Genomic DNA, 24,543 nt, shown 5'->3' on the forward strand with positions numbered 1-24,543 from the left:
GGAGGGCAGGAGAGAGAGCAAGATTTGCCGGGAGAGCTCTTTCAAAAAAGAACTGAAGTTTGCAGAAAGAAAGATGTTTGGGTTCATGTTTGAAAAAGTGCTAACAGGCCACCCCCCCCCCCCCCCCGGAAGATGCACAGCAGGAATTCATCACTATCTGAAGCTGAGCAGAGATCAAAGCTTCTGGGCTTTGAAATGGTTTCATCCAAACTCCTGCTGACACAGGGATTGTTTTTCCTCTGCAAGACATTTGCTGTAAAAAGAAAATCTATTTTGCCCCACAGAGGACAGGCAGGCGGGAGTTAATCTGTCTCATGGGGAAAGTGGGGAGAAGGGAGACTAGTTTTGGTTGGATAGGGCAATGGTAAAGCTCTGCCCCCCATATCAAAAGGAAAATCCTCTTTCTTTCTGGAGAAAATACATTAATAATAATAATAATCACTTTCCCAGCAAAGAGAGCAATTGTCGTTCCAGGGCTGGTACAACCAGTGGTTTTTTCCCCTAAAAGAAATGTTATGGGGTACTCTCATTTTCCTACTCATATTAAAATACTGCCCCTCAATGAGGCCAAACTTAGATTTGTTTAGGGGTATGTGTAACCCTGTGTCCCCACAGAAAAAAAGCACTGTGTACAACTCTAGACAACCACAAGATGAAGTCTTATTAAGGCTGGGGGGACTGGGGTCCTGAGTTCGGGTCCTGCCTCTCAAAAGAAATTAGGGCTCCAGCCTTCGTAATTCCAAATAAAAGGCTGGTTTAAAAAGGTGAGGAAGCTAACTTAATACAAGCCACTGGGCCTATCTAGCTCAGCATTGCCAACACTGGCTGGCAGAAGGGTTTCAGGCAGCGGGGAGATTCCCAGTCTAGCTGGGGATACCAGGGATCGGGTCGGAGAGGTTTGGTATAACAGAGTGGGGACTCTAGCACTTAGCTCATGCTTTGCACCATGAGACCCTCCCTGCCCGCGGATGGTCTTGCCAGAGTGGTGCATGCTCTGGTTATCTCCCGCTTGGACTACTTCAATGTGCTCTACGTGGGGCTACCTTTGAAGGTGACCTGGAAACCACAACTAATCCAGAATGCGGCAGCTAGACTGGTGACTGGGAGCGGCCACCGAGACCACATAACACCAGTCCTGAAAGACCTACACTGGCTCCCAGCACGTTTCCGAGCACAATTGAAAGTGTTGGTGCTGACCTTTAAAGCCCTAAACAGCCTCGGTCCAGTATACCTGAAGGAGCGTCTCCACCTCCATTGTTCTCCCCGGACACTGAGGTCCAGCGGCGAGGGCCTTCTGGTGGTTCCCTCCCTGCAAGAAGTGAGGCTACAGGGAACCAGACAGAGGGACTTCTTGGTGGTGGTGCCTGCCCTATGGAACTGCCTCCCACCAGATGTCAAAGAAAAAAATAACAACCAGACTTTTAGAAGACATCTGAAGGCAGCCCTGTTTAGGGAAGCTTTTAATGTTTAATAGGTTATTGTCTTTTAGTGTTTTGTTGGAAGCTGCCCAGAGTGGCTGGGGAAACCCAGCCAGGTGGGCGGGGTATAAATAATAAATTAATATTATATTATTATTATTGCACACAGGCTCCAGGTTAGATTCCTGGCGTCTCTAGTTAGCAGCCAATAGCAGAGAAAGCCTTTCTCAGCCAGAGACCCTGCCCATCAGAGGTTAGCAGACAATATTAGTCTCAAGGGACGATGTTTCTCGCTTGGTGCAAGGCAGTTACAAATGGAAACTCTGGGAAAATCCGGTTTTCGGGTTTCCCACAGTGGCTGGCCACTGTGAGAACAGGATGCTAGCTAGATGGGCCATTGGTCTGATCTAGAAAGCTGGGCTCTGCTTATGTTCTTTGTATAGTGTGCATTGGGATTAATGCAGAGCTTAGCTATTCCTTTCTTAAAAGGCAGGCTTTTAAGGCCTATCCTTTCCCTTAATCCCCTCGTGACCGCCTTGGCATGGTCTCCCAAGAACACAGTAAATAAATCTCCACAGTCAAACAAACCGTAGCCTTCTCGGGCTCTGGAGAATCCAAGGGTAAGTTCCTAGTCCTCCTTGTTCTGGAGCTAAGCCCAGGAATATTGGCATCCAGAAGGAACGGATGTGGGTTCAGCGGTCCATCCTTGTCCCCCCCCCCGCCCCCAGAACTGGGATGCATCGACCAGAAAGAGGGCAGGAATCACACCATGGAGGAAATGATTTTGTACCACAGATGTGACATTTTTGTTCTTCGCCAGGTACTTACGGATAGCGCTTGGACCTTCTCGAAGACAAGGTTGGTCTTTCTCTTCACCGCGGCGTCGCTTTCCGTGTTTCTGAAAGTGACAAAAACATTAAAAAAACAAATCAAACCCACCAGCTCAGCTGAGAATGAAAACCGCCAGCATGTCAGATCCTGTTATTCTAAATAGGATCCAGCAGAGCCCCATGTGTGTTTGTGTGCTCCTAAAATGTAATCCAAACATTTACAACAAATTTTACAGAAGACCCAGATAGGGTTAGGGACGCGGGTGGCGCTGTGGTCTAAACCACTGAGCCTCTTGGGCTTGCCGATCAGAAAGTCGGCGGTTCGAATCCCCGCGACGGGGTGAGCTCCCGTTGCTCGGTCCCTGCTCCTGCCAACCTAGCAGTTCAACAGCATGTCAAAGTGCAAATAGATCAATAGGTACCGCTCCGGCAGGAAGGTAAACGGCGTTTCCGTGCGCTGCTCTGCTTGGCCAGAAGCGGCTTAGTCCTGCTGGCCACATGACCCGGAAGCTGTACGCCGGCTCCCTCGGCCAGTAAAATGAGATGAGCGCCGCAACCCCAGAGTCGGCCACAACTGGACCTAATGGTCAGGGGTCCCTTTACCCTTTACCTTTTACCAGATAGGGTTAAAATATGGCACACACTGGCAAGACACAAATAAATAAGTCATCTGTGCATCGTATTATATTTTAATTTGCTCCTGTGAAATTTCTTTTCAAATAAAATAGCAATTTTTTTAAATGTATTTTTTTAAGGGATTAAACCCCCATTTGTGAAGAACAGGCCAATGAATGGGTATGATGACTAAGTGGAGCTTCCAGATTCAGGAGCAATCTACCAGGCGCAGTTGCCTCCATGCCCCTCCCATACATCCGATTGGTCACAGCCCCTCCTCTGCTCCCGCCCCAACGCTTACCCATCCTTCAGAATACTGTAGATGAGCTCCTTGGTGTGGTCGCTGCTTCCGGGCTGAGACACCTCTTGCTGGTCCTTCAGGAGGTCTGGGGTGGACTTCAGCTGGAAGGAAAACCCCAAAGATTAAACCCCAGCGTTTTTGAGAGGGAGGGAAGCCGTGTTTTCAAAAAGCTGTTGCCAGAGTAGACAACACAGGGCTAGACTAGGGCATAGGAAACAGCCTTGGTCCATCTGGATCAGTGCTGACCACTCTGATGGGCAGAGGCTCCCAAGGGTTTCAGGCAGTGGACATGTTCATGTTGCCAGGAGACGCCAAAGATTGAACCCAGGACCTTATAAACGGGTGTTCACCAATATGCAGATGATATCTCTCGTTTAAATTGGAAGCTGGCAATTAACAGATTGAGGTTGTATCCTGACAAGACAGAAGTACTGCTTTTGGGGGACAGGAGGCAGGCAGGTGTGGAGGACTCCCTGGTCCTGAATGGGGCAACTGTGCCCCTGAAGGACCAGGAGCGCAGCCTGGGAGTCATTCTGGACTCACAGCTGTCCATGGAGGCGCAGGTCCATTCTGTCTCCAGGGCAGCTGTCTCCCAGCTCCATCTGGTACGCAGGATGAGACCCTCCCTGCCCACGAACTGTCTCGCCAGAGTGGTGCATGCTCTGGTTATCTCCCACTTGGACTACTGCAGTGCGCTCTACGTGGGGCTACCTTTGAAGGTGACCCAGGAACTACAACTAATCCAGAATGCAGCAGCTAGACTGGGGACTGGGAGCGGTCACCGAGACCACATAACACTGGTCTTGAAAGACCTACATTGGCTCCCAGTACGTTTCCAAGCACAATTCAAAGTGTTGGTGCTGACCTTTAAAGCCCTAAACAGCCTCAGCCCAGTAGATCTGAAGGAGCATCTCCACCCCCATCGTTCTGCCCGGACACTGAGGTCCAGCTCCGAGGGCCGTCTGACAGTTCCCTCATTGCGAGAAGTGAGGTTACAGAGAACCAGACAGAGGGCCTTCTCGGTGGTGGCACCCGCCCTGTGGAACGCCCTCCCAGCAGATGTCAAGGCAATAAACAACTATTTTACTTTTAAAAGACAACTGATGGCAGCCCTATTTAGGGAAGTTTTTAATGTCTGATGCTGTGTTGTTTTGAATATTCAATTGGAAGCCGCCCAGGGTAATAAATAATTATATTATATATATTTTGTTACAACATTTTAGCCATGTGTTGCCTGCTATTGCTTAAAGTTTTTGCAACGCAGGGGATTTCCTTTGTTACAGGTCTATGCTGGTGCGCAGGTGCTTTTCAAGGTCTCTGGCATGAGCCCCTCGCAGCGCTACCCAGAGATGCCACTAGGAACTAAACCTTCTGCACGCACGGCAGCTGTTCTGCCACGGAGGTGCATCAAACTGATGACAATCACGGCAACCTTCTCAAGACAAGCGTGCTGATCTGACTACCTTCCGGGCGGGCCCCCCGGTCTCTGTTTCTAAAGACGCTGGGCCCCGCAGGCTGCCATCAGGAGAAATTGGCACAGACAGCCCCGCAAAAACACAAGGAAAGAGAATCACCTGCAGGTCTGGCTGTGATTTCCTCGCCTGCTTCTCCAAGGCTGGCACCTCCAGGCTCTTATTGACCCATTCCCGGGTCAGTGTCGATTTGTCCAGCCCGTTCACCGGCCGCCCAGAGGCCCGGCCGAGGCTCCTGCTTCCCGGGGGGCCGGGGTCGGCCGCCGAGCCCCCTGCCCCTCCTCCGGAGCCCGCCTGGGGCTCCCCGGGACCCAGCTCCCGGCCGTCGGCCGTGTCATGGCAAGGCACCCTTCCGTCGAGGCTCTTGGACCGCTTCCGCTCGTCCAGAGAGAGCCGGTTCCTCCGGGACGGCCGCCCCCGCTGCTGCGCCTTCGCGTCGAACTTGTGGATCAGAGAGTCCACCGAGGACAGGGGCTTGGTGTCGATGTCGCCGGCCGGAGCGGCGGGCTCAGGGGAGCTCGCCACCGCCGGCCTGCGGACGGGTCTCAGGCCGGACAGGCTGCCTGCAGAGTCCTCACTGGGGCTGGGCTGCCGGCGACCGGGCAGGTTCATCATGCTCGCGCTCCTCACAGCGCCCCCCGGAGGCAGGGGCTGGGGGGTGTCCGGGGAACCGGCCCCCGGGGCGCTGGGCGCGGGAAGCTCGTCCAGCTCGGGGTCGAGCAAGGAGCCGTGCGACTGAGTCCGCCGCAGCTGCTCCCCGAAGGATTTTTTGTGCGGCAGTGTCCGGTAGCCGCCGGCGCGGTGCTGCGGCACGGGCCGCCCCTCCAAGCTGCCGGCTTTCGGGGTCCGACGCGGGCCGGGCTCCTCGTCCGAGGTGCTGTAGCGGGAGCCGTGCCGGGACTGCCTGACACCGTACGGGTTCTCCGGCAGGTCTGAATCGGAGCTGAAGGAGCCCGACGCATCTTTGGAAGATGCAGCCCCGGGGGAAGCGGGGAAGGAGTCCTCCCGCTGGGGGCTGCGGGCGGGGGGCCCGTACTTGCTCTCGCCTTTGATCTGCACCCCGAAGGAGTCTCCCCCTTTCTCGCCGCTGTTGAGGACCACAAAGGGCTGCCCGTCGATGCCCTGCACCCGCACCGCCACCCCGTAGGAGCCCGGCTTGGAAGGCTTGGGGCGGATCTTCTGCGACTTGCTGGGCTCCTTCAAGTCGTTGATGAAGCGGATCTGGACCCCGTAGTCCATGGGGCCCGGCTTCTCGGCTAGGGTGCCGTTCACGTGGTGGTCCATCTTCTGCGGGTCTGGGGCCTTGAAAGGATCCTGGCAAAGGGGGGGAGAGAACACAGGCTCAGAATCCTAGATTATAGAGCTGGATGGGACTCTGCGAGTCATGTAGCCCAACGACTCTGCAATACTGGAATAATGCAGGACTTGTTTTTACCTATCGCAATGGCCTGATCCTGCAGGCTTCTGATGTTCCTGTGCTAGCTAACACCTGCGAGCCCCTACATCTTAGGCTCAGGTTATGTGTGTGTGTGTGTGTGTGTGTGTGTGTGTGTGTATAAAGGGACCCCTGACCATTAGGTCCAGTCGTGGCCGACTCTGGGGTTGCGGCGCTCATCTCGCTTTACTGGCTGAGGGAGCCGGCATACAGCTTCCGGGTCATGTGGCCAGCAGGACTAAGCCGCTTCTGGTGAACCAGAGCAGTGCACGGAAACGCCGTTTACCTTCCTGCTGGAGTGGTACCTATTTATCTACTTGCACTTTGACACGCTTTCAAAGCTGCTAGGTTGGCAGGAGCAGGGACCGAGCAATGGGAGCTCACCCTGTAGCGGGGATTTGAACCGCCGACCTTCTGATTGGCAAGTCCTAGGCTCAGTGGTTTAACCCACAGCGCCACCCGCATCCCATATATATATATATACACACACACACGCGCGCGCAAATACAAATATCTACATCCCAAAGGCACCGCAGCCTCTGCTGCCCTTCTTTCCAAGGAAGCCGAACCCTGGGAGAGCTCAGACGAGCGGGGTTGAGCCAGTCACCACCTCTTAGACCACCGGTTCTCAACCTGTGGGTCCCCAGATGTTGTTGGACTACAACTCCCATCATCCCTAAGCTCTAGCCTTGCTAGCTAGGGGTGATGGGAGTTGTAGTTCAACAACACCTGGGGACCCGCAGGTTGAGAAAGGCTGTCTTAGCCTAACCTACCTCCCAGGGTTGTCGTGAGGGTGAAACGGGGTTTGGACGAGAACCACGTGCAGCACCTTGAGATCATTGGAGCGGCGGTATGTAAATGTAACAGATAAATAAATGAATGAATAGCAAACAATATAAAATAATCAAACATTTTAATGAGGCGGTTGGGGAGGAGATGTCTCAGGAGGCTGAGCAGTGGGGCCAATCCTGCAAAATCCTAGCTCTGTATATAACCACAACTTCAACTCAACAGGATTTTTTAAATAACATTGCACTATTAATTTCTGTAACCTGCTCTGAGATCGGTTATGGTGAACAGCGGGAAATAAATCGAAAATAATGTAAATACTTACAACAACCCTGAAAGGTAGGAAAGTACTGTCCTCTTATTGTGGATTAGAGCGTGGGGGGGGAGGGGGGTTCATGGTAGAGGTGAAATTTGAACCCAGAGGGGGCGGTGGGGGGTGAGAGAGAGAGACGACTTCCTGGGTTTTGAGATTATTTCCTCCGCCGCCATCCTCCTCCGCTTGATCTCCTGCTCTCAAGATTTTTAGGAACCTGCCTTCCTTGCGCTAAGTCTGAAAACAACTCCACCGAGCTCAGTACTGCCCACACTGGCTGGCAGCTTCAGGCTGGCAGGCAGCCTCTCCCAGCCCTACCTGGAAAAGCCATCGGGGACTGAACCTGGAGCCTCGTGCGCAGGGCAGACGCTCTACCCTTGAGCCTCAAATTAAAATATCCGTGTCCTCATGGTTCTGAGCCAAAGGCTGGATTTAAACAGGAGCAGAGGCAGACAGGGTCCTCCTGGACCAGTACTGCCTGCTCAGACTGGCAGCAGCTCGCCAGGGTTTCAGGTAGGGGACAGTCTCAGCTCTACCGGGAAATGTCAGAGATTTTACCTGGGACCTTCTTGCTACTGAGCTACAGCCCTGGCCAGAGATTTAAAACCCTGCATTAATTCAGGGATTAGTTCCACTCTCAGAGACCAGCAGCAAAGCTGCACTTTCACCTCTACACAACATGCCCCGGCCGGCAACTCCCTTTTACGATGGGGGAGTGAGCAGGGAAAAACAAATAAATATGCAAAGCGCTCTTATCGGGTCAAGGCAGAGTGCAGGTTGCAAGCGTTTCAAGTGGAAAAACACACCCGGCTGCCGTCAGAAATCTGCCGCCATGCAGGAATGCAAGGAGACCGAGAGCATGGGTGAATAACGCCAGCAGAACGTGGGGAGCAGGGTGCGAATCCCAGTAGAGAGACTACCTGCAAGGACTCAGTCGTCCATGTCTGTAAAATGGGTGGAAAGTGTGGTGGAGGCCAGACCACACACATACACACACCCTGTGAGATTCTAAAATAAAAACGTAAGATCCATATAGGATCAGGCCAAATGCCCTGAAGAACCTAGAAATCTGGATAGACTGCTGCTGGACTTGGAGAATGTCAGAAGAGCCTGGTTTCTGGATCAGGCCAAAGGGGTTCAGGATAGCATCCTGTTCTTGCAGCGGCCAACCAGATGTTCCAATGAGAGCCCTGCCAGAATGACCTCACCATCAGGAATGCATGAACAATCCAGGATTTTTATTTACACAGCAGGACCATTCAGAGGGTGTCATCCCAGAGTACATTTTCGCAAAGACAGCATCGCTCCACCTATCCGGCCAAATAATTGCAGGTTGTTGTCCGATTCACACTTGGCAGACCTGCCTGTCGTGGGTACACCCTTGGTGAGCAGCGGGCGTCTCAAGGGGGCGGGGAGCATCCATGCCTCTAAATCAGCCTAAGTTTCTAGTCCTCAGGAGGGTTTGAGCAGCTTGCCTCACACCCAGGAATGGCTCAAGCCCTTTGGGGGCAAGCCAGGTGTGCCCTGGGAGCGCATGCACATGAGGAAGTCGCTCAGGAGCAGAACACATGCTTTTGAAGTAAGGAGGTCCGTTGTTCAACCTCTGCCATGTCCAGCAGCGTTCGAAATTAGCCAGGCGTCAGGCACATTTCGCACCTGGCCACCGGCCCCTTGCAACCAAGTGGAGGTGCCAGGATGCCACCTGATGTCTCCACCAATTTGGATGCCTTTAAAAGAGGATTAGACAAATTCGCGGACGGTATCTTAAAAAGCAGAGACATCACCTTGCCAACAAAGGTCTGTATAGTTAAAGCCATGGTTTTCCCAGAAGTGATGTATGGAAGTGAGAGCTGGACCATCAAGAAGGCTGATCGCCGAAGAATGGATGCTTTTGAATTCTGGTGCTGGAGGAGACTCTGGAGAGTCCCATGGACTGCAAGAAGATCAAACCTCTCCATTCTTAAGGAAATCAGCCCTGAGTGCTCACTGGAAGGACAGATCCTGAAGCTGAGGCTCCAAGACTTTGGCCACCTCAGGAGAAGAGAAGACTCCCTGGAAAAGACCCTGATGCTGGGAAAGATGGAGGGCACAAGGAGAAGGGGACGACAGAGGATGAGATGGTGGGACAGTGTTCTCGAAGCTATGAACATGAGTCTGACCAAACTGCGGGAGGCAGTGGAAGACAGGAGGCGGACACGACTAAACAACAACAACAAAACAAGGCTACTGATGGCTTCTTGCCATGATGGCTATGCTTTGCCTCCAGCAATGCCTCTGAAACCATAGGAGGGGAGAGGGGGTTCTTATGCCAAGTTGTTGTGGCCTCCCTACAGGGCATCTGGTTGGCCCTGTGAAAGCAGGATGCTGGGAGAGATTGGGCCTCCTTTGGCCTGATCCAGCATCGTTTTCCCACGTTCTAAGCATTCTGAGAGGGACGCGGGTGGCGCTGTGGGTAAAAGCCTCAGCGCATAGGGCTTGCTGATTGAAAGGTCGGCGGTTTGAATCCCCGCGGCGGGGTGCGCTCCCGTTGCTCGGTCCCAGCGCCTGCCAACCTAGCAGTTCGAAAGCACTCCCGGGTGCAAGTAGATAAATAGGGACCGCTCTGGCGGGAAGGTAAACGGCGTTTCCGTGTGCTGCGCTGGCTTCCCAGATGCAGCTTTGTCACGCTGGCCACGTGACCCGGAAGTGTCTCCGGACAGCGCTGGCCCCTGGCCTCTTGAGTGAGATGGGCGCACAACCCTAGAGTCTGTCAAGACTGGCCCGTACGGGCAGGGGTACCTTTACCTTTTACCTTAAGCATTCTGAGAGATGGAGAAACTGGCCAACACAGCTCACAGCTTGAGGAAATCTCTCGCTCGCCGTTTCCCAGAGGAAACTTCCTGCCTCGCACTCTTAGCTCCCCGACCAGCCGGCACGCTCCCTTTTTGCTCAGCCGAACGAAGCCGCTACCTTTAAACCAGAAATGGATTTCAAAGGGTGCTGGAGCCTGCAAGGGAGAGGGGGCTTGCGAGGTTTATCAGGGAAGCCGGGAACAATACAGGCGATTGTTTTCGCAAGTGTCTCACTCAGAAACTGGCTCCTTTCAACTCCATCAGAGCATTGCGCGATCGGGGACCGTCAAGAGCATCAATTAAAAAAAACCAAAACGACAATAACGCAGTGTTAGCGGGAAATGGACCGGCAGAACCTCGCGAGCAGAGAAGCTGGGGGAGCAGTGGGAAGGGGTACCATTGTGTTCATCGGCCGCTGCAAGGCTGCCAACGTTGTGTCCATCACCCGCTGCCAGGCTGCCGTGCCGAATGGGAAGGCGGAAAAACAAAAGGGTACTTGCTCTGCAATCCAACCCACCTTGCTTTCTGCAGCCCGCCAGATTACTGCTGCATACTCACTGCGACCGGAGCAATCCGAAAAGAGGAGGGGGTTAGAAGTGCATCCAGAAAGGGACAGGGGTGTGCGCGGAAGAGAAGAGAAATAAACAAATAAAAAAAAGTTTGACGCAGCTAAAGAGGCAGCCAGCGTCCTCCGTGGCCGAACGCCGTGGGAACCTGGCCGCCCCGCAGACCCGCTCGCGCCCGGGTGGCGGCAAGACCTGACATTTTGAGCGCAGTGCAATGCGGTGGCAGTTTAGCGGCGCCGGCGGCACGTGGCGGAGTGGCTGGGCTGCATCGTGGCATCGGTTCCACGGCAGGCGGGGAGCAGGGAAAGGGAGAGCCAAACGGCCCCGCTTCCCCCCCCCCCCCCGCCGGCCAGTTCCTTCCTTGCCGCAGGCACCGCAGATCAGGCAAGCTTCCCGGCGAGCCGTGGGGAGGAGAGCGGCTGGCCGGCTGGCTGGCTGGGGGAGAGCGATGTCCTTGAGCCAACGGTCAGCCGGAACAATTATCTCGCCTGCTTTCTCCCCTCCGCTGTCCTGCCTGCTCCCAGACGCAGGCTTCCAAAGAGAGCCAGGAAAACAAGCACAAAGGGGGGTCTTCTTCCTTCTCCAGGCAGGGGCAAAGTGAATTAGAAACAGCCGGGGCAAGAAGGGGGTGTTCTGGGTAGTGGAAGGCAGGCGAGCGAATGGAGCTGGCTGGTGGCTGGATGCGGAATTTGCAACATCAGCTGGAAGGTGTTTGTGTGCATGTGGTTTGATCACAGATCGGGAAAGGAGGAGGAGGAGGAGCAGGAGGGGTTTGAGGGTGGGGGGAGGAAGGAGGAGGAGGTGTGGAAAATGAGATTTGGGGATTCAGGTCTTTGGGAGACAAGATTTGCTGTCCCATGCGGAACAGCTTCTGCTGCAGAGAGAGGTGAGGGTTTTCAGACATGATAAGGATGCTGTTTGTGCGCTAAGAGGAGGCATAGTGGTTAAGAGTGTCAGGCTGGGACAGACCAGGGTTCAAATCCTCCCTCTGGCATGAAGATCACTGGCAGGGGTGACCTTGGAGGCCAGTCGCTGCCTCGGCCAGCCTGGTCTACCTCACAGGATTGTTGTGGGGATCAATTGAGGAGGGGCAGGACAGCTCATTGGAGAAAAAGGTGGGCTAAAAATGAAATAAATTAAACTGAATGCAGCAGAATGAGCCAGCTACCTTATTTATTTATTAAGTACAGTATTCGCTGCCTTTCGGCCAAAGTGGTTTATACACTTTTAAACGATTGAAACAGATTATATAACATGTCTCTCAAAATGGGATGTGGGAGGCATTTCAGTTTAGGGGATAGGGATAGAAAGAAAATTAAGGGGTGGGGGAATGTAGGTCTATAAAAATCACGCATGCTGAGGAGAAGAAAAACAGGAGAGGGTGAATAAAGTTTTTGTCTCTTCGGCTAGAATTACAGGTCGCCTGACGCACACAAATAACCCACAAAGAAGAATCCTATCTGTGGAACTCCCTGCGGCAAGGTCCACTGGTTTACATTTGAAAAAACAGAAAGGGAAAGAGGGATTAATCAAGACCCCAAAAATCTGTCACTGCCTATTAATTTGGGGGTGAAGTGGAACTTCCAGGTCCCGACGCAGTCTACCCCCAAATATTGGGAAGAAAGAGCAGCGGCGGGATATTCCCATCATGCTCTGCTTACAGGTTGTGTGGGAGGCATCTGATTGGCTACTGCAAGAAGCACGGTGGGCTGGAATAGCTTAAATTCTTATTTTAGACTTGGGGGTGGGAAGTCTGTGGACATCTGGACCCCACATCAGCTGGGATGGCAAGAAGACAAGAAGAGGTTGCTGGATCAGGCCAAAGGCCCGTCTAATCCCGTATCCTCCTCTCACAGCGGCCAACCAACCAGAGGGAAACGAGTGTGCAGGATTTACGGAGGCAGGGCAGGGGAGCAAACTTCCCAAGCAGCTCTCAGGATCTGAGCCAAAATAATAAGAATAAACCCCGCATTTCTTTGGCTCAAGCACACACCTTTCCGATCAGAAGGATCAGCAGCGGCGGGAGATCTGACACGGAGGAGGCCGTTGCTTTCCTGCAAACGCAGCCGACGTGGCCACGGACAGGGCTTGGAACATGGCAAGCAACCCAGGCAGAACGCGGCTGCCAGTTTCCGTCCAACAATCGCTGGGCAGGCGCCAGCTCTGTATCAGCGGAGGGAGGAGGAGAGGAGGTGAGTCAGGTACCCGTCCAAGGCTGGCATTTACTCCCTGGGCCCAGCAAACGGAGAGGGGAAGGGGGGGTCCCATGAACCTCCACCCTCCCACCCGCCGATGTACCTGGTCAAGTGACCACCGTGGTTTCGGAATCGCTGGGAAAGCGAGAGCCGCAGGAATGCGAAGCCTCTCTGACCCTCCCCGGCTACAGACTCATGACTTCAGCTCCGCATGATTTACTTGTTTTTAATGAGAGTCCACTGGCTTTTTAGGAAAGTAGCGATCTAGGAGCATTTCCCAGGCTTAATGGCTAACAGATTGAAGTTGAATCCTGACAAGACAGAAGTAGTGTTTTTGGGGGACAGGGGAGAGGCTAGTGTGGATGACTCCCTGGTCCTGAATGGGGTAACTGTGCCCCTGAAGGACCAGGTGCGCAACATGGGAGTCATTTTGGACTCACAGCTGTCCATAGAGGCGCAGGTCAATTCTGTGTCCAGGGCAGCTCCATCTGGTACACAGGATGAGACCCCCCTGCCTGCAGACTGTTTCACCAGAGTGGCACATGCTCTGGTTATCTCCCGCTAGGACTACTACAATGGGCTCTATGTGGGGCTACGTTTGAAGGTGACCCGGTAACTGTTATTAATCCAGAATGCGGCAGCTAGACTGGGGACTGGGAGCGGCCGCCGAGACCACATAACACCGGTCTTGAAAGACCTACATTGACTCCCAGGACGTTTCCGAGCACAATTCAAAGTGTTGGTGCTGACCTTGAAAGCCCTAAACGGCCTCAGTCCTGTATACCTGAAGGAGTGTCTCCACCCCCATCGTTCTGCCTGGACACTGAGGTCCAGCTCCAAGGGCCTTCTGGCGGTTCCCTCCTTGTGAGAAGTGAGGTTACAAGGAACCAGACAGAGGGTCTTCTCGGTGGTGGCACCCGCCCTGTGGAACGTCCTCTCTTCAGATGTGAAGGAAATAAGCAGCTATCTTCTTTTTAAAAGACATCTGAAGGCAGCCCTGTTTAGGGAAGTTTTTAATATTTAATGCTGTATTGTTTTTAACACTTGATTGGAAGCCGCCCAGAGTGCCTGAGGAAACTCAGCCAGATGGGCGGGGTATAAATAATAAATTATAATTATTATTATAATTATTAACTTGTGATAGACTGAACTAGGGCCTTCTGCACGCAAAGCAGATGTTCCACCACGAGGCTACGCCCTTCTCAGGCAGGAATAAAGCGAGACTCCAGTCCTCGTGGTTACGGACAAAAATGGCTGGTTTAAAGAGGGGCATAGGAAGCGGCCTTTCAAGCAGTCAGGCCGTTGCTCCATCAAGCTCAGCACTGCTTGCCCTGACTGGCAGCGGCCCTCCAGGCTTTGGCAGGTGCTTCTGCCAGCCTCACCTGGATATTGAACCTGGAGGTCTGCCGCTGAACTGTTGTCCTTCCACTAAACATACTCAGTGGACATACAACGGTGTCAATCACACAACGGTGTCACTGTTTCCTATCAGTTTCCCAGCAACGGGGAAAATAATAAAGCAGATCCAAACTTCTCTGGAAGTCCCCCTCCCTGAATCGAACAACCATAGAATTCTGGTGTCCAAAGGGACCTCAAAATGTCATCTAGTCCAGCCCCTTGCAAATGCCAGGGACTCCCTGCAAAGACAGCGAAGCCTAGTGAAATCTTTGCACATGCCGTGGCAGATTCGCGCCTCTGGGGGGAAAATTGCAGCCCATCGGCTGCCACCAGAAATTCCCCGGAGCTCAGAGCCTAGGAAACCAGCCCCCTCCTGGGGAAGAAATATATACAGATGCCTGACCAATCCCATAATCTACAGCTCATTATTTCAATCCTCTCTAGATCATTAGCGCAACAAGATTTGCGCAGAAGAGCATAACCTCTCCAGCAGAGTTCACGATACACGGAGTACGATTCTTCGATGAGATGCAATAGATGGGAAAAAAGCACACTCCATTTTTCTCGGGTGGGGAGGGAAAAATTTGCTGGGGGGGTGGGATGTTGAGTGGGAAAGGCTTAAAAATTTCCTCTTCCCAATGCCAGCCTGAAGCCTTAGCGGGACTGCGCTGTCGAAGCATATTGGAAAATCAGTGGTTTTCAATGAATATCTTAAAAACTACACGGACAAGACAAATCTCCTGAGAGATATAGAATGAATCTAGAAAATAGAGGAATATATAGTAAAAATTGTAGAGAGGAAAAAAGTGGAAACCTAAATAATAAAAATGTGTATAGACCACCAAAATGTAAAATAGCACAATGAGAATAGTTGGAAGTCAAACACTTGGGTGTATTCACATTGCGTATGTATATAGGTAAATTATGTATTGTATGTACAGTGGTACCTCTGGTTGTGAACAGGATCTGTTCCGGAGCCCCGTTCGCAACGTGAGCAGAACACAACCTGTGTCTGCACGTGCGCGGGTCGCGATTCGCTGCTTCTGCGCATGACATCATTTTGAGCACCTGTGCATTCGCGAGCAGCAAAACCCGGAAGTAACCCTTTCCTGTACTTCCGGGTTGCCGTGGGACGCAACCTGAAAAGATTTAACCTGAAGCAAAGGTAACAAGAGGTATGACTGTATTGTATGTAATGTACTGTATTGTCTATTCTTAAGCTTAATAATTTCCCAATAGTGATGGATGGAAGTGAGAGCTGGACCATAAAGAAGGCTGATCGCCAAAGAATGGATGCTTTTGAGTTCTGGTGCTGGAGGAGACTCTTGAGAGTCCCATGGACTGCAAGAAGATCAAACCTCTCCATTCTGAAGGAAATCAGCCCTGAGTGCTCACTGGAAGGACAGATCCTGAAGCTGAGGCTCCAGGACTTTGGCCACCTCATGAGAAGAGAAGACTCCCTGGAAAAGACCCTGATGTTGGGAAAGATGGAGGGCACAAGGAGAAGGGGACGACAGAGGATGAGATGGTTGGATGGTGTTCTTGAAGCTACCAGCATGAGTTTGACCAAACTGAGGGAGGCATTGGAAGACAGGAGGGCCTGGCGTCTCTTCTGGTCACGAAGAGACGGACACGACTAAACGACAACAAACAAGCTTAATAAAATATTACATATTTCTTTTTTAAAAAGGAAAATCAGTCGTAAGGATTTAAGACGAGAGGCCTGAATTCAGCCTACAAAAGAAAAGAGGGAGCAGTCATCTTTGAACATCTGTAGATGGAGCAAGCTTGCTTTCCGAGTCGGCAGGACGGGAACTAACGGTTCTAAATGGCAAGAAATGAGATTTTGACTTAAAACCAAGAACCTGAGCTGTTGAGACAGCGGAACGAACTCCCTGGGAAGGCTGTGGACGCTCCTTCCTTGGAGGTTTTTAAGCAGAGGTTGGATGGCCATCTGCCAGGGATGCTTTAGTTGAGATTGCTGGGGTTGGACTAGATGACCCCTGGGGTCCCTTCCAGCTCCACAAGTCTATGATTCTACAGAAAGGTCTGTCTAGTCCAGCTCCCCACAGAGGCCATTTGGGAAACCATGAGCAGGGCAGGAAGGCAACGTACAGCCCTCCTCCGGCTCCCTGCAACCTGGTGTTCTGAGGTATGCTGCTACTGAACATGGAGGCTCCACTGAACCATCACTACTAAAAGCCGCTGGGCCCACGGGACACACACCCCAAACACAACACGATTATTTCTTATGACAAAGATAATTGTTACTGTTAGAGATCCTCTAACAGAAGGGAGACTCAGCCAGATGGGCGAGGTATAAATAATAAATTATTATATTTTATTATCTGATGGGGCAATTAATACAGTCGCCCACAGGCCCCTAAGATTTGAGCAACCTTCACTAGGGGCTGAGACTTTATTTTTTATTTTATTACTGCATTTATATCCCGCCTGTTCCCGACTAAGAGCACATATTGATATAGGAATGTATTAGATAAAATGTAAAGCAATATACTGTACAATAATAAGAGTACATTCATTTGTAAAAAAGGAATATACAACGGGATGGACAGGAAGTCTAGTGTGTTGGTATATATATGATTTGGGGGGGGGAATTGTTTTTGTTTTTTCTCTTTGCTCTTTTTTTGTTTCATTTTCTTTCTAGGTATATAAAATTTGTATATAATTTTTGTATACATGTTGGAAATTATATTATAGCAAGTCCTGTAATGGAATATGACAACGTTTACGGATGTAATATAAGGATGTTAACAAATAAATAAAATGCAAATTCAAAAATAAAATAAAATCCCACCTGTTCTCCCCCCCCCCCCCCGCCGCACCTCAAAAGCAATTCAAGGCAGCACACCCTCCTCCGTTTAATCTTCACAACAGGTTAGGCTGAGATATAAGCAGCGGCCCAAAGTGATGTTGCCAAGTAGGATTCGAACCTTGGTCTCCTCCCGGGTCCAAGTCCGGCACTCTTTAACGACTACTGCACACCAGCTCTCTCCACAGGCTCTGCCCTGTGGAACTCCCTGCCACAGGTCCAGCAACCAACGTTCCAGCCTTCCCAAAACTCTGTTATTCAGACTGGGGTTTTGCAGCTTGTGTGTTTTTTCGTTTGCTGGTTTTTAGGCTGGCAGGTGCTTAGAGAGGGCCGGTTCAGGGAACAACCTGAAACCGCCACACCTCGGGCTTGCATCATCGATCCGTCCTTGCAGGTGCAGCGGAAGGAATGGAATTCCAGAGGCATGAGAGCAGCCCTTCACCTGTTGCGCAAGGACTCGCCGTCCCGGGTAAATAGCAGCGATCGGGACGGCAGGAACGTCCTTGCCACGCGGGGAGGAGAAGGGCCTGCTGTCGCTCTCGCTTTTTCCAGGCACAGGATCTGAAGACTGTGGGAAGATTCAGGGCAGAGAGAGGAAAGTACTTCGGCACAGAGCACGTAGTTAAACTGCGGAACTCCCTTCCACAGTAGGCTGCAGTAGCCATTTCCCATTTTCCTGTTTAGGAAAGCAGCAAGGGACCTCAGACCTCTCTAACTCGACTCAGGCAACAACACAACTGCCCTCCTCAGGCCATGCTCCTCCGCAGGTTCCTCAGGTGATTTTACCTGGCTGGAACCTGTCCCTTGAACTAGGAGACCGCCTAGCGCAGGAGTAGGCAACCTAAGGCCCGGGGGCCGGATCCGGCCCAATCGCCTTCTCAATCCGGCCCGCGGACGGTCCAGGAATCAGCGTGTTTTTACATGAGTGGAATGTGTCCTTTTATTTAAAATGCATCTCTGGGTTATTTGTGGGGCATAGGAATTCGTTCATTTTTTTCTTCTTCAAAATATAGTCTGGCACACCACATGGTCTGAGGGACGGCCCACAGCTGGAAAAGGTTGCTGACCCCTGGCCTAGCGCTTGCCCAAGATGGGGACAGGGACAAGTTTACATCAGAACTTTAAATAATAATAATAATTTATTATTTATACCCCGCCCATCTGGCTGGGTTTCCCCAGCCACTCTGGGAGGCTTCCAACAGAACACTAAAATACAATAACCTATTAAACATTATAAGCTTCCCTAAACAGGGCTGCCTTCAGATGTCTTCTAAAAGTCTGGTAGTTGCTGTTCTCTTTGACATCTGGTGGGAGGGAGTTCCAAAGGGAAGGCGCCACCACCGAGAAGGCCCTCTGCCTGGTTCCCTGTAAATTGGCTTCTCGCAATGAGGGAAGCGCCAGAAGGCCCTCGGCGCTGGACCTCAGTGTCCGGGCTAGACGATGGGGGTGGAGACGCTCCTTCAGGTAAAGCACATGGGTTCCCCCAGTGTACCCTGGGATCTGTAGTTTCCCCCCTCGCAGTGCTACAGTTCCTGGCTTCCTTCTACAACACCACCACAGCAACCTTGCCATGTTGGCTGAAGTCATTTGATTTCGGTTTTGCCTCTTCACACAATTCTTTGGGGAAGGGAGTCATGGGCTTTAAATGTGTGTAGGTTATGCTTCCGATGTCTGGTGCAGACGTGCCCTGGATCCTCAGCGGCTCACTGAACTCAGACATTTGGAGGGGAATCCCAAACCAAGAGTTAAGAGCCCCACCCACACGGCCACCCAAAATACAGCCCTTCAGCCTGAAAACAGTTCCCTGCCTTGGTTTAGGAGGATGTGCTGGGCGTGCATTTCAGGTTTTATCCTTCCGCAGGCAAGGAAAGCAAAAAAAGAACAAAACCCCGAGCGCCGTTAATCATAAGCCACGCTCCCCAAGAGAAACAAACAATGCACAGAAATTGCTTCCTGCTTTTTCGGATGCCCCTGAAGCGTTCATCAGAGTGTGCACCATCAAAGCATTAAAAAAACACTCCTTCCCCGCCCGCTCCAAAATCTCCTAGCCGACAATTAAGAGTGTCTTGCAAAGGTGAGGCTTTCAATGGGGGAAAGGAGGTGAGCTTTGACCCCCGGGAAAAGGGCATTCAAAACCCCAGCTTCCTGGTCTGGGACCAGCTGTCAACATGGCCAAAAACCAGCGCCTACACCTCTCCGAAAGCCATTCAGGTTGGTGGAGGGAGTAGCTTTCTCATCACAACAGGTAGGCTGAAGCTATTTAATTTCAGATTTGCGGCTGGGGGAGGTTTCTGGGCGAAAAATGGGTAATTCCGTAGTTAAGTTTCAGTATTATTAAATTTATTTAAAGCCTCTTTCTGTTAAAAAAAAAGACTCAGGGCTCCTTGGAACAGGTGAGGATATGCAAATATTAAAATAAAAAAAGTATAATATACTGTAACCACCAACAATTCTTTTAAAAAAACCACCCACCATTTTGTGGTCACACACTGTTCCAACCTGGAGACACGAACAGCAGCCAAGTTGTGTTTTTTTTAACCACATACAGAGGACTTTTTTAAATACTTTCTTCCAACAGAAACCTGAACCTGGTGGGGGACAGGAGCAAAAAAACCAGCCTAACAGGTTGGAGTAGGATAAGGGAAAGGGGGTGAAATTAGTTTGGGAAGAAAATAAAGTCAGTTTCTTTGCCAAAACACTGGACTGTGAAGCCAGTATAAAAGGGAATTTTTTTCCCCACCAGGATCTCGAGAACTTGGCAGCCAATCCTGAGGTTGCGATCCTAGGCTTACCTGGGAGCAAGTCCCATTGAACTCAGTGGGGCTTGCTTCCGAGTAGATAATGGATAGGATTGCATTGTCATGGGGTGAAGAACATTACAAATCTGGCTGTGATTATGGCAGAACTGACGAAATGTGCTATCTGGAAAGGGAAGGTGTGTTCTGAATATTTTCCTCAGGTGTACACACACTTACACAATGATGCAGCCAAACCCCACGCAAGAGGTTTTATATCAAGGAAAGTAGCAGGAAAATCTAGCAAACGTCAGCGAACTTTACATTTTATTTTATTTTTAGGGCAGTAATCCCCAACACCTTCCCCAGAGGTGAAATAAGGACAGCATTTTTATTATCAGAGACAGGGATATGCCAGTCCCTGGGTGCCACTGCCTTCCGATCTGTGAAATGGGTATATTTTAAACCAGGGGTGTTTGCGGAGGTGGACTTTTGCGACAGGGACAAGGTTTCTCAAATGACGCATCTGTGACAAGGTCAACGCAAAGACCAGCAGGTGACCTCAATTCAATCACCTCTCCGTTTCTTGACAGCTGGCTAAACTTTTCAGCTGGCGACACCCTGAAAGTATGACATTCGGACACCGCCCTTAACCAGAAGTACCAGACCCGTCACTCAAGGTTGCAGGCGAACAGTGGAATTATTCAGATTTTCGACAACTCGCAAAGGGCTCAGGTTATCATCGCCTGCCGTGGAAACTGCCACTTGAGAGTTGGAACATTAAAATTTTAAAGGCATCGCATTACAGAAGGGAGGTGCAGGGTTCAGTTCATGCCAGCGCTCAAGCCTGGCACTGAAGAGATTAACAAAATAAACCCACCAAGGTAGATGCACACGGGGGCTCTTGTCTTTAGCAAGCGATTTCGGAGACGCCCCAGGTGGGATGTAATCTCACATAATGATCAGACATATTCTCTACGATGCGTACAGAAAAAAAAATCATAGATGCTACATACAGGGACGCAGGTAGCAGCTGCCTTCTACGGAGTCAGAAAACAGGTCCATCTAGGTCAGTATTGCCTACACGGACTGGCAGCAGCTCTCCAGGGTTTCAGGCAGGAAATCTTTTCCAGCCCTTCGTGGGTATGCCAGGGTTTGGACTATCTGCCAATCTATGTGTGCCCGGACACTGAGGTCCAGCGCCGAGAGCCTTCTGGTGGTTCCCTCATTGCAAGAAGCGAAGTTACAGGGAACCAGGCAGAGGGCCTTCTCGGTGGTGGCACCCGCCCTGTGGAACGCCCTCCCACCAGGTATCAAAGAGAACAATAACTACCAGGCTTTTAGAAGACATCTGAAGGCAGCCCTGTTTAGGGAAGCTTTTAATGTTTAATAGACAATTGGATTTTAATATTCTGTTAGAAGCCGCCCAGAGTGGCTGGGGAAACCCAGCCAGATGGGCAGGGTATAAATAATAAATTATTATTTTTTATTATTATTACACGTACACCATAGGCATGAGGCACAACATACCAAGCTTTCATTTAAGTTATTTAATAATACAGTCATACCTCAGGTTACAGACGCTTCAGGTTGCATTTTTTGGGGTTAAGCTACCCCTGCCTGTACGGGCCAGTCTTGACAGACTCTAGGGTTGTGCGCCCATCTCACTCTATAGGCCGGGGGCCAGCGCTGTCCGCAGACACTTCCATGTCACGTGGCCAGTGTGACAAAGCTGCATCTGGCGAGCCAGCGCAGCACACGGAACGCCGTCTACCTTCCCGCCAGTAAGCGGTCCCTATTTATCTACTTGCACCCGGGAGTGCTTTCGAACTGCTAGGTTGGCAGGCGCTGGGACCGAGCAACGGGAGCGCACCCCGCCGCGGGGATTCGAACCGCCGACCTTTCGATCGGCAAGCCCTAGGCACTGAGGCTTTTACCCACAGCGCCACCCGCGTCCCTTTTTGGGGTTATGGATTGCCAAAACCCAGAAGTACTGGAACGGGTTACTTCCAGGTTTCGGCAGTCGCGCATGCGCAGAAGCACTAAATTGTGCTTTGCACATGCACAGAAGCATCGAATCGCAACTTGCATGTGCACAGACACATGGCTGCGGGTTGCGAACGTGCACCCCGCATGGATCACGTTCACAACCTGAGCGTCCACTGTAATAATAATATTATAATAATTTATTATTTATAGCTCGCTCATCTGGCTGGGTTTCCCCAGCCACTCTTGTTAAAAGGAGTGTGTGCCGATTGTATGACTCATACAAGATGCCTAAGGTGGTGGTATAAGGACACTTTGGACTTGCATTCCCCACAGAACAGCCCCATCCCATCTCATCTAGCAAACCAGTGATGTGTCAGGACATTAATATAAAAGATTCCATCAGGATTTTAGGATTCTGGATCCGGAGGGGGCTGTTTCTTTAAGGCCACAAGGCCTAGAAACTTGAACTCGCTAGCCACGCTGGTTCGTTTTTATATATTTTTAGAAACCCTTCCTTTCAGCAGGGCAAGAATTGATATCGATCGCCCTTCGTTTGCCCTCTCGGCCGTTGACCTTTGACAGCAGCTCCTGCTGAAGCCGAAATCTCCAGGGGGCTGGCCCTTGTGGATTTATTTATTTTATTCAAAAAAGGAAAAGGAAAAAGGTCAGCGGTTTAGCGAGATCTAAGTCCGCCCCCCGCCCCCGCTTACTTTATCCAAACAGGATTCGACAATGGGCAAATTCTTTGCAGAAATAGCCAATTAAGCAATGAGGTCTCCCAGATGGATGCGAGAAACCGCAGCTCCCAGCAACTTAAAGGCAGCAGCCCCCGGACACTGGGATATTGTTCTCCATTCATGGGGAAAACTAGAATTTCAGCCTTTACTCTAGTTTCAATCAGGTGATGGAAGGGAGAGAGGAGGACGTACACCCTGAAGGTGTAAGAGGAAACCTCAAACTGAATACCTGGAGAGAGAGGATGGTGGTCGAAATTCCTACAAGCACATACAAAAATAGGAGAAAAGACGAATTTTGCAGTCACTTTGGAACGAAGGCTGCTATCCTAACCCTACTTACATGGAAGGAAGCCTGGCTGAATTCAGGAGGTCTTATGCAGTGCTTTTTGCCTAGAAAGAAAAATTGCCAGTACTCTGTACTCTTGAGCACCTCCAGAAAAAAAGCAGCAGACTTATATCAGAAGCTGCGCTTTGGTTCCCAAACTGATTCAGGAATCGAACAGACTCCCTGAACGGATGAAGTTCAGAAACCAAGGTTCCACTGTATAGATTTTACAAAAGCAGCTGCGTTTTCCAATGCAAAGATGTATCGCACCAAGAAGGTCGTTCTAAATTTTAATCGTAAGAAGGGGCAGTGTTACGGGAAAGCAATTGTCAATTTCAATGCAAGTTCACTTTCAGTGTAGTTCACTTTCTGTGTGTGTGTGTGTGTGTGTGTGTGTGTGAGAGAGAGAGAGAGAGAGAGAGAGAGAGAGAGAGAGAGAGAGAGAGCTTGACCCTATGCACCCTTACTCAGAAGTAAGACCCAATAATGTTGACTGTACGTGTGCCTGCGCTAGCAGTTTAAGGCTGGAATTTTATTTCACTATAACTTTCCCAAACTGTTCCAAATCAAAAGACAGTTAATTTTTTTGCAAATTTGGGAGTGGGACAAGGGCAGGGGGACATGACCACAGCCGGATTTAGCAACAGAGGGGCTTCATGGTGAGGGGGGTTGTTTCCAATTAGAAAAAGTCGGGGGGGGGAGTAGAGAGAGAAAATGACTCCCATCTATCAGCAATGCAAAGATTTGCTCTATATATCAGGGAACCTCAGGCCTGCCATGTGTACCAGAGCCAGTGGTACAAACGGCTAGAGTGTTGGACCGTGACCTGGGGGACCAGGGTTCGAATCCCCATGCAGCCACTGGGTGCCCTGGGGCCAGTCACGAATCTCTTAGCCTAACCCACCTCTCACAGGGTTGTCGTTGAGGATGAAATGGGGAGGAGGAGCACCTTGAGTTCCTTGGAAAAAGGAGGCGTATGGATGCAATAACAATATATAATGTTGAATGCAATAACAATATATAATGTTGTTGGGATTCCGAATCTCCAGCACAGCCAAATGGCCAGGAATGAGAGTTCAGCAACACCTTGAGGGCATCAGGTTCCCTATCCTTTGAGAGAGAGAGAGAGAGAGCAAATCTTTGCATTGCTGATATAGCTGGGGTCACTTCCTTCCTCCACCCCCACCTCAAAGGGATTTATAATAGGATTCCTTCACATTCCAAAAGGTCACGTAGTCAAAGGCCTCTTTTAATCCCTTCCTCCCGGGGCAAAGGAGCAACACCAGCTTTGCCTTTAACTGCGGGGTTGTGGTTTTTTTTAAAAGAACCCTTTGCTGCTTCTTGGATAGGAAGAAAGTTGTTTTATTCATTTTATGTATAGTCTTCCCTGCAAGGATCTCCCGGTTTTATCCTCTCAGCAACCCTTCTAGGTAGGTTTGTGCAGACCCAACGGATTAAGCTAAGAGACAGTGCGTGGGTGATTTGAACCCTGATCCCCCAGGTGCAGCAGTTAGGAATGTTGGACTAGGACCTGGGAAACTAGGGTTCAAATCCCCTTATTCAGCTATAAAGCTCGCTGGGTGGCCTTGGGCCAAGTCTCTGCATTTCAGTCTAACCTATCTCACAAGGTAAGGATAAAATGGAGATGGAGGGGAGAACTATGTTCATCATCTTTAGATCCCTGGAGAAAAAGCAGGGTATAAATGCTGCAACAAATGAATAATCATCATCATAATAACAGAAGAGGGATTTGGAGCTTGC

The 24,543-nt window shown here is 50.8% G+C and overlaps 1 protein-coding gene across 2 annotated transcripts in view; it reads right to left on the reverse strand.

Moving 5' to 3' along the window:
* The window catches only part of CGN (cingulin), a 68,236-nt gene that overhangs the window by 40,348 nt on the left and 3,345 nt on the right, over positions 1 to 24,543 (reverse strand). The window contains exons 1-4 of one of the 2 annotated variants that reach the window (XM_028708975.2): positions 10,522 to 10,641; positions 4,739 to 5,950; positions 3,165 to 3,265; positions 2,247 to 2,316 (exon numbers count right to left, since the gene is read on the reverse strand). In XM_028708975.2, the coding sequence (XP_028564808.2) occupies positions 2,247 to 2,316; positions 3,165 to 3,265; positions 4,739 to 5,920 (1,353 nt within the window). In that variant the 5' untranslated portion in view covers positions 5,921 to 5,950; positions 10,522 to 10,641. Of the gene's footprint in view, positions 1 to 2,246; positions 2,317 to 3,164; positions 3,266 to 4,738; positions 5,951 to 10,521; positions 10,642 to 24,543 lie in introns of those variants that run through there. The other variant, XM_077920497.1, reaches the window with a different exon arrangement.

Source organism: Podarcis muralis, chromosome 16, assembly GCF_964188315.1.
Source record: "Podarcis muralis chromosome 16, rPodMur119.hap1.1, whole genome shotgun sequence".
Taxonomy (NCBI): domain Eukaryota; kingdom Metazoa; phylum Chordata; class Lepidosauria; order Squamata; family Lacertidae; genus Podarcis; species Podarcis muralis.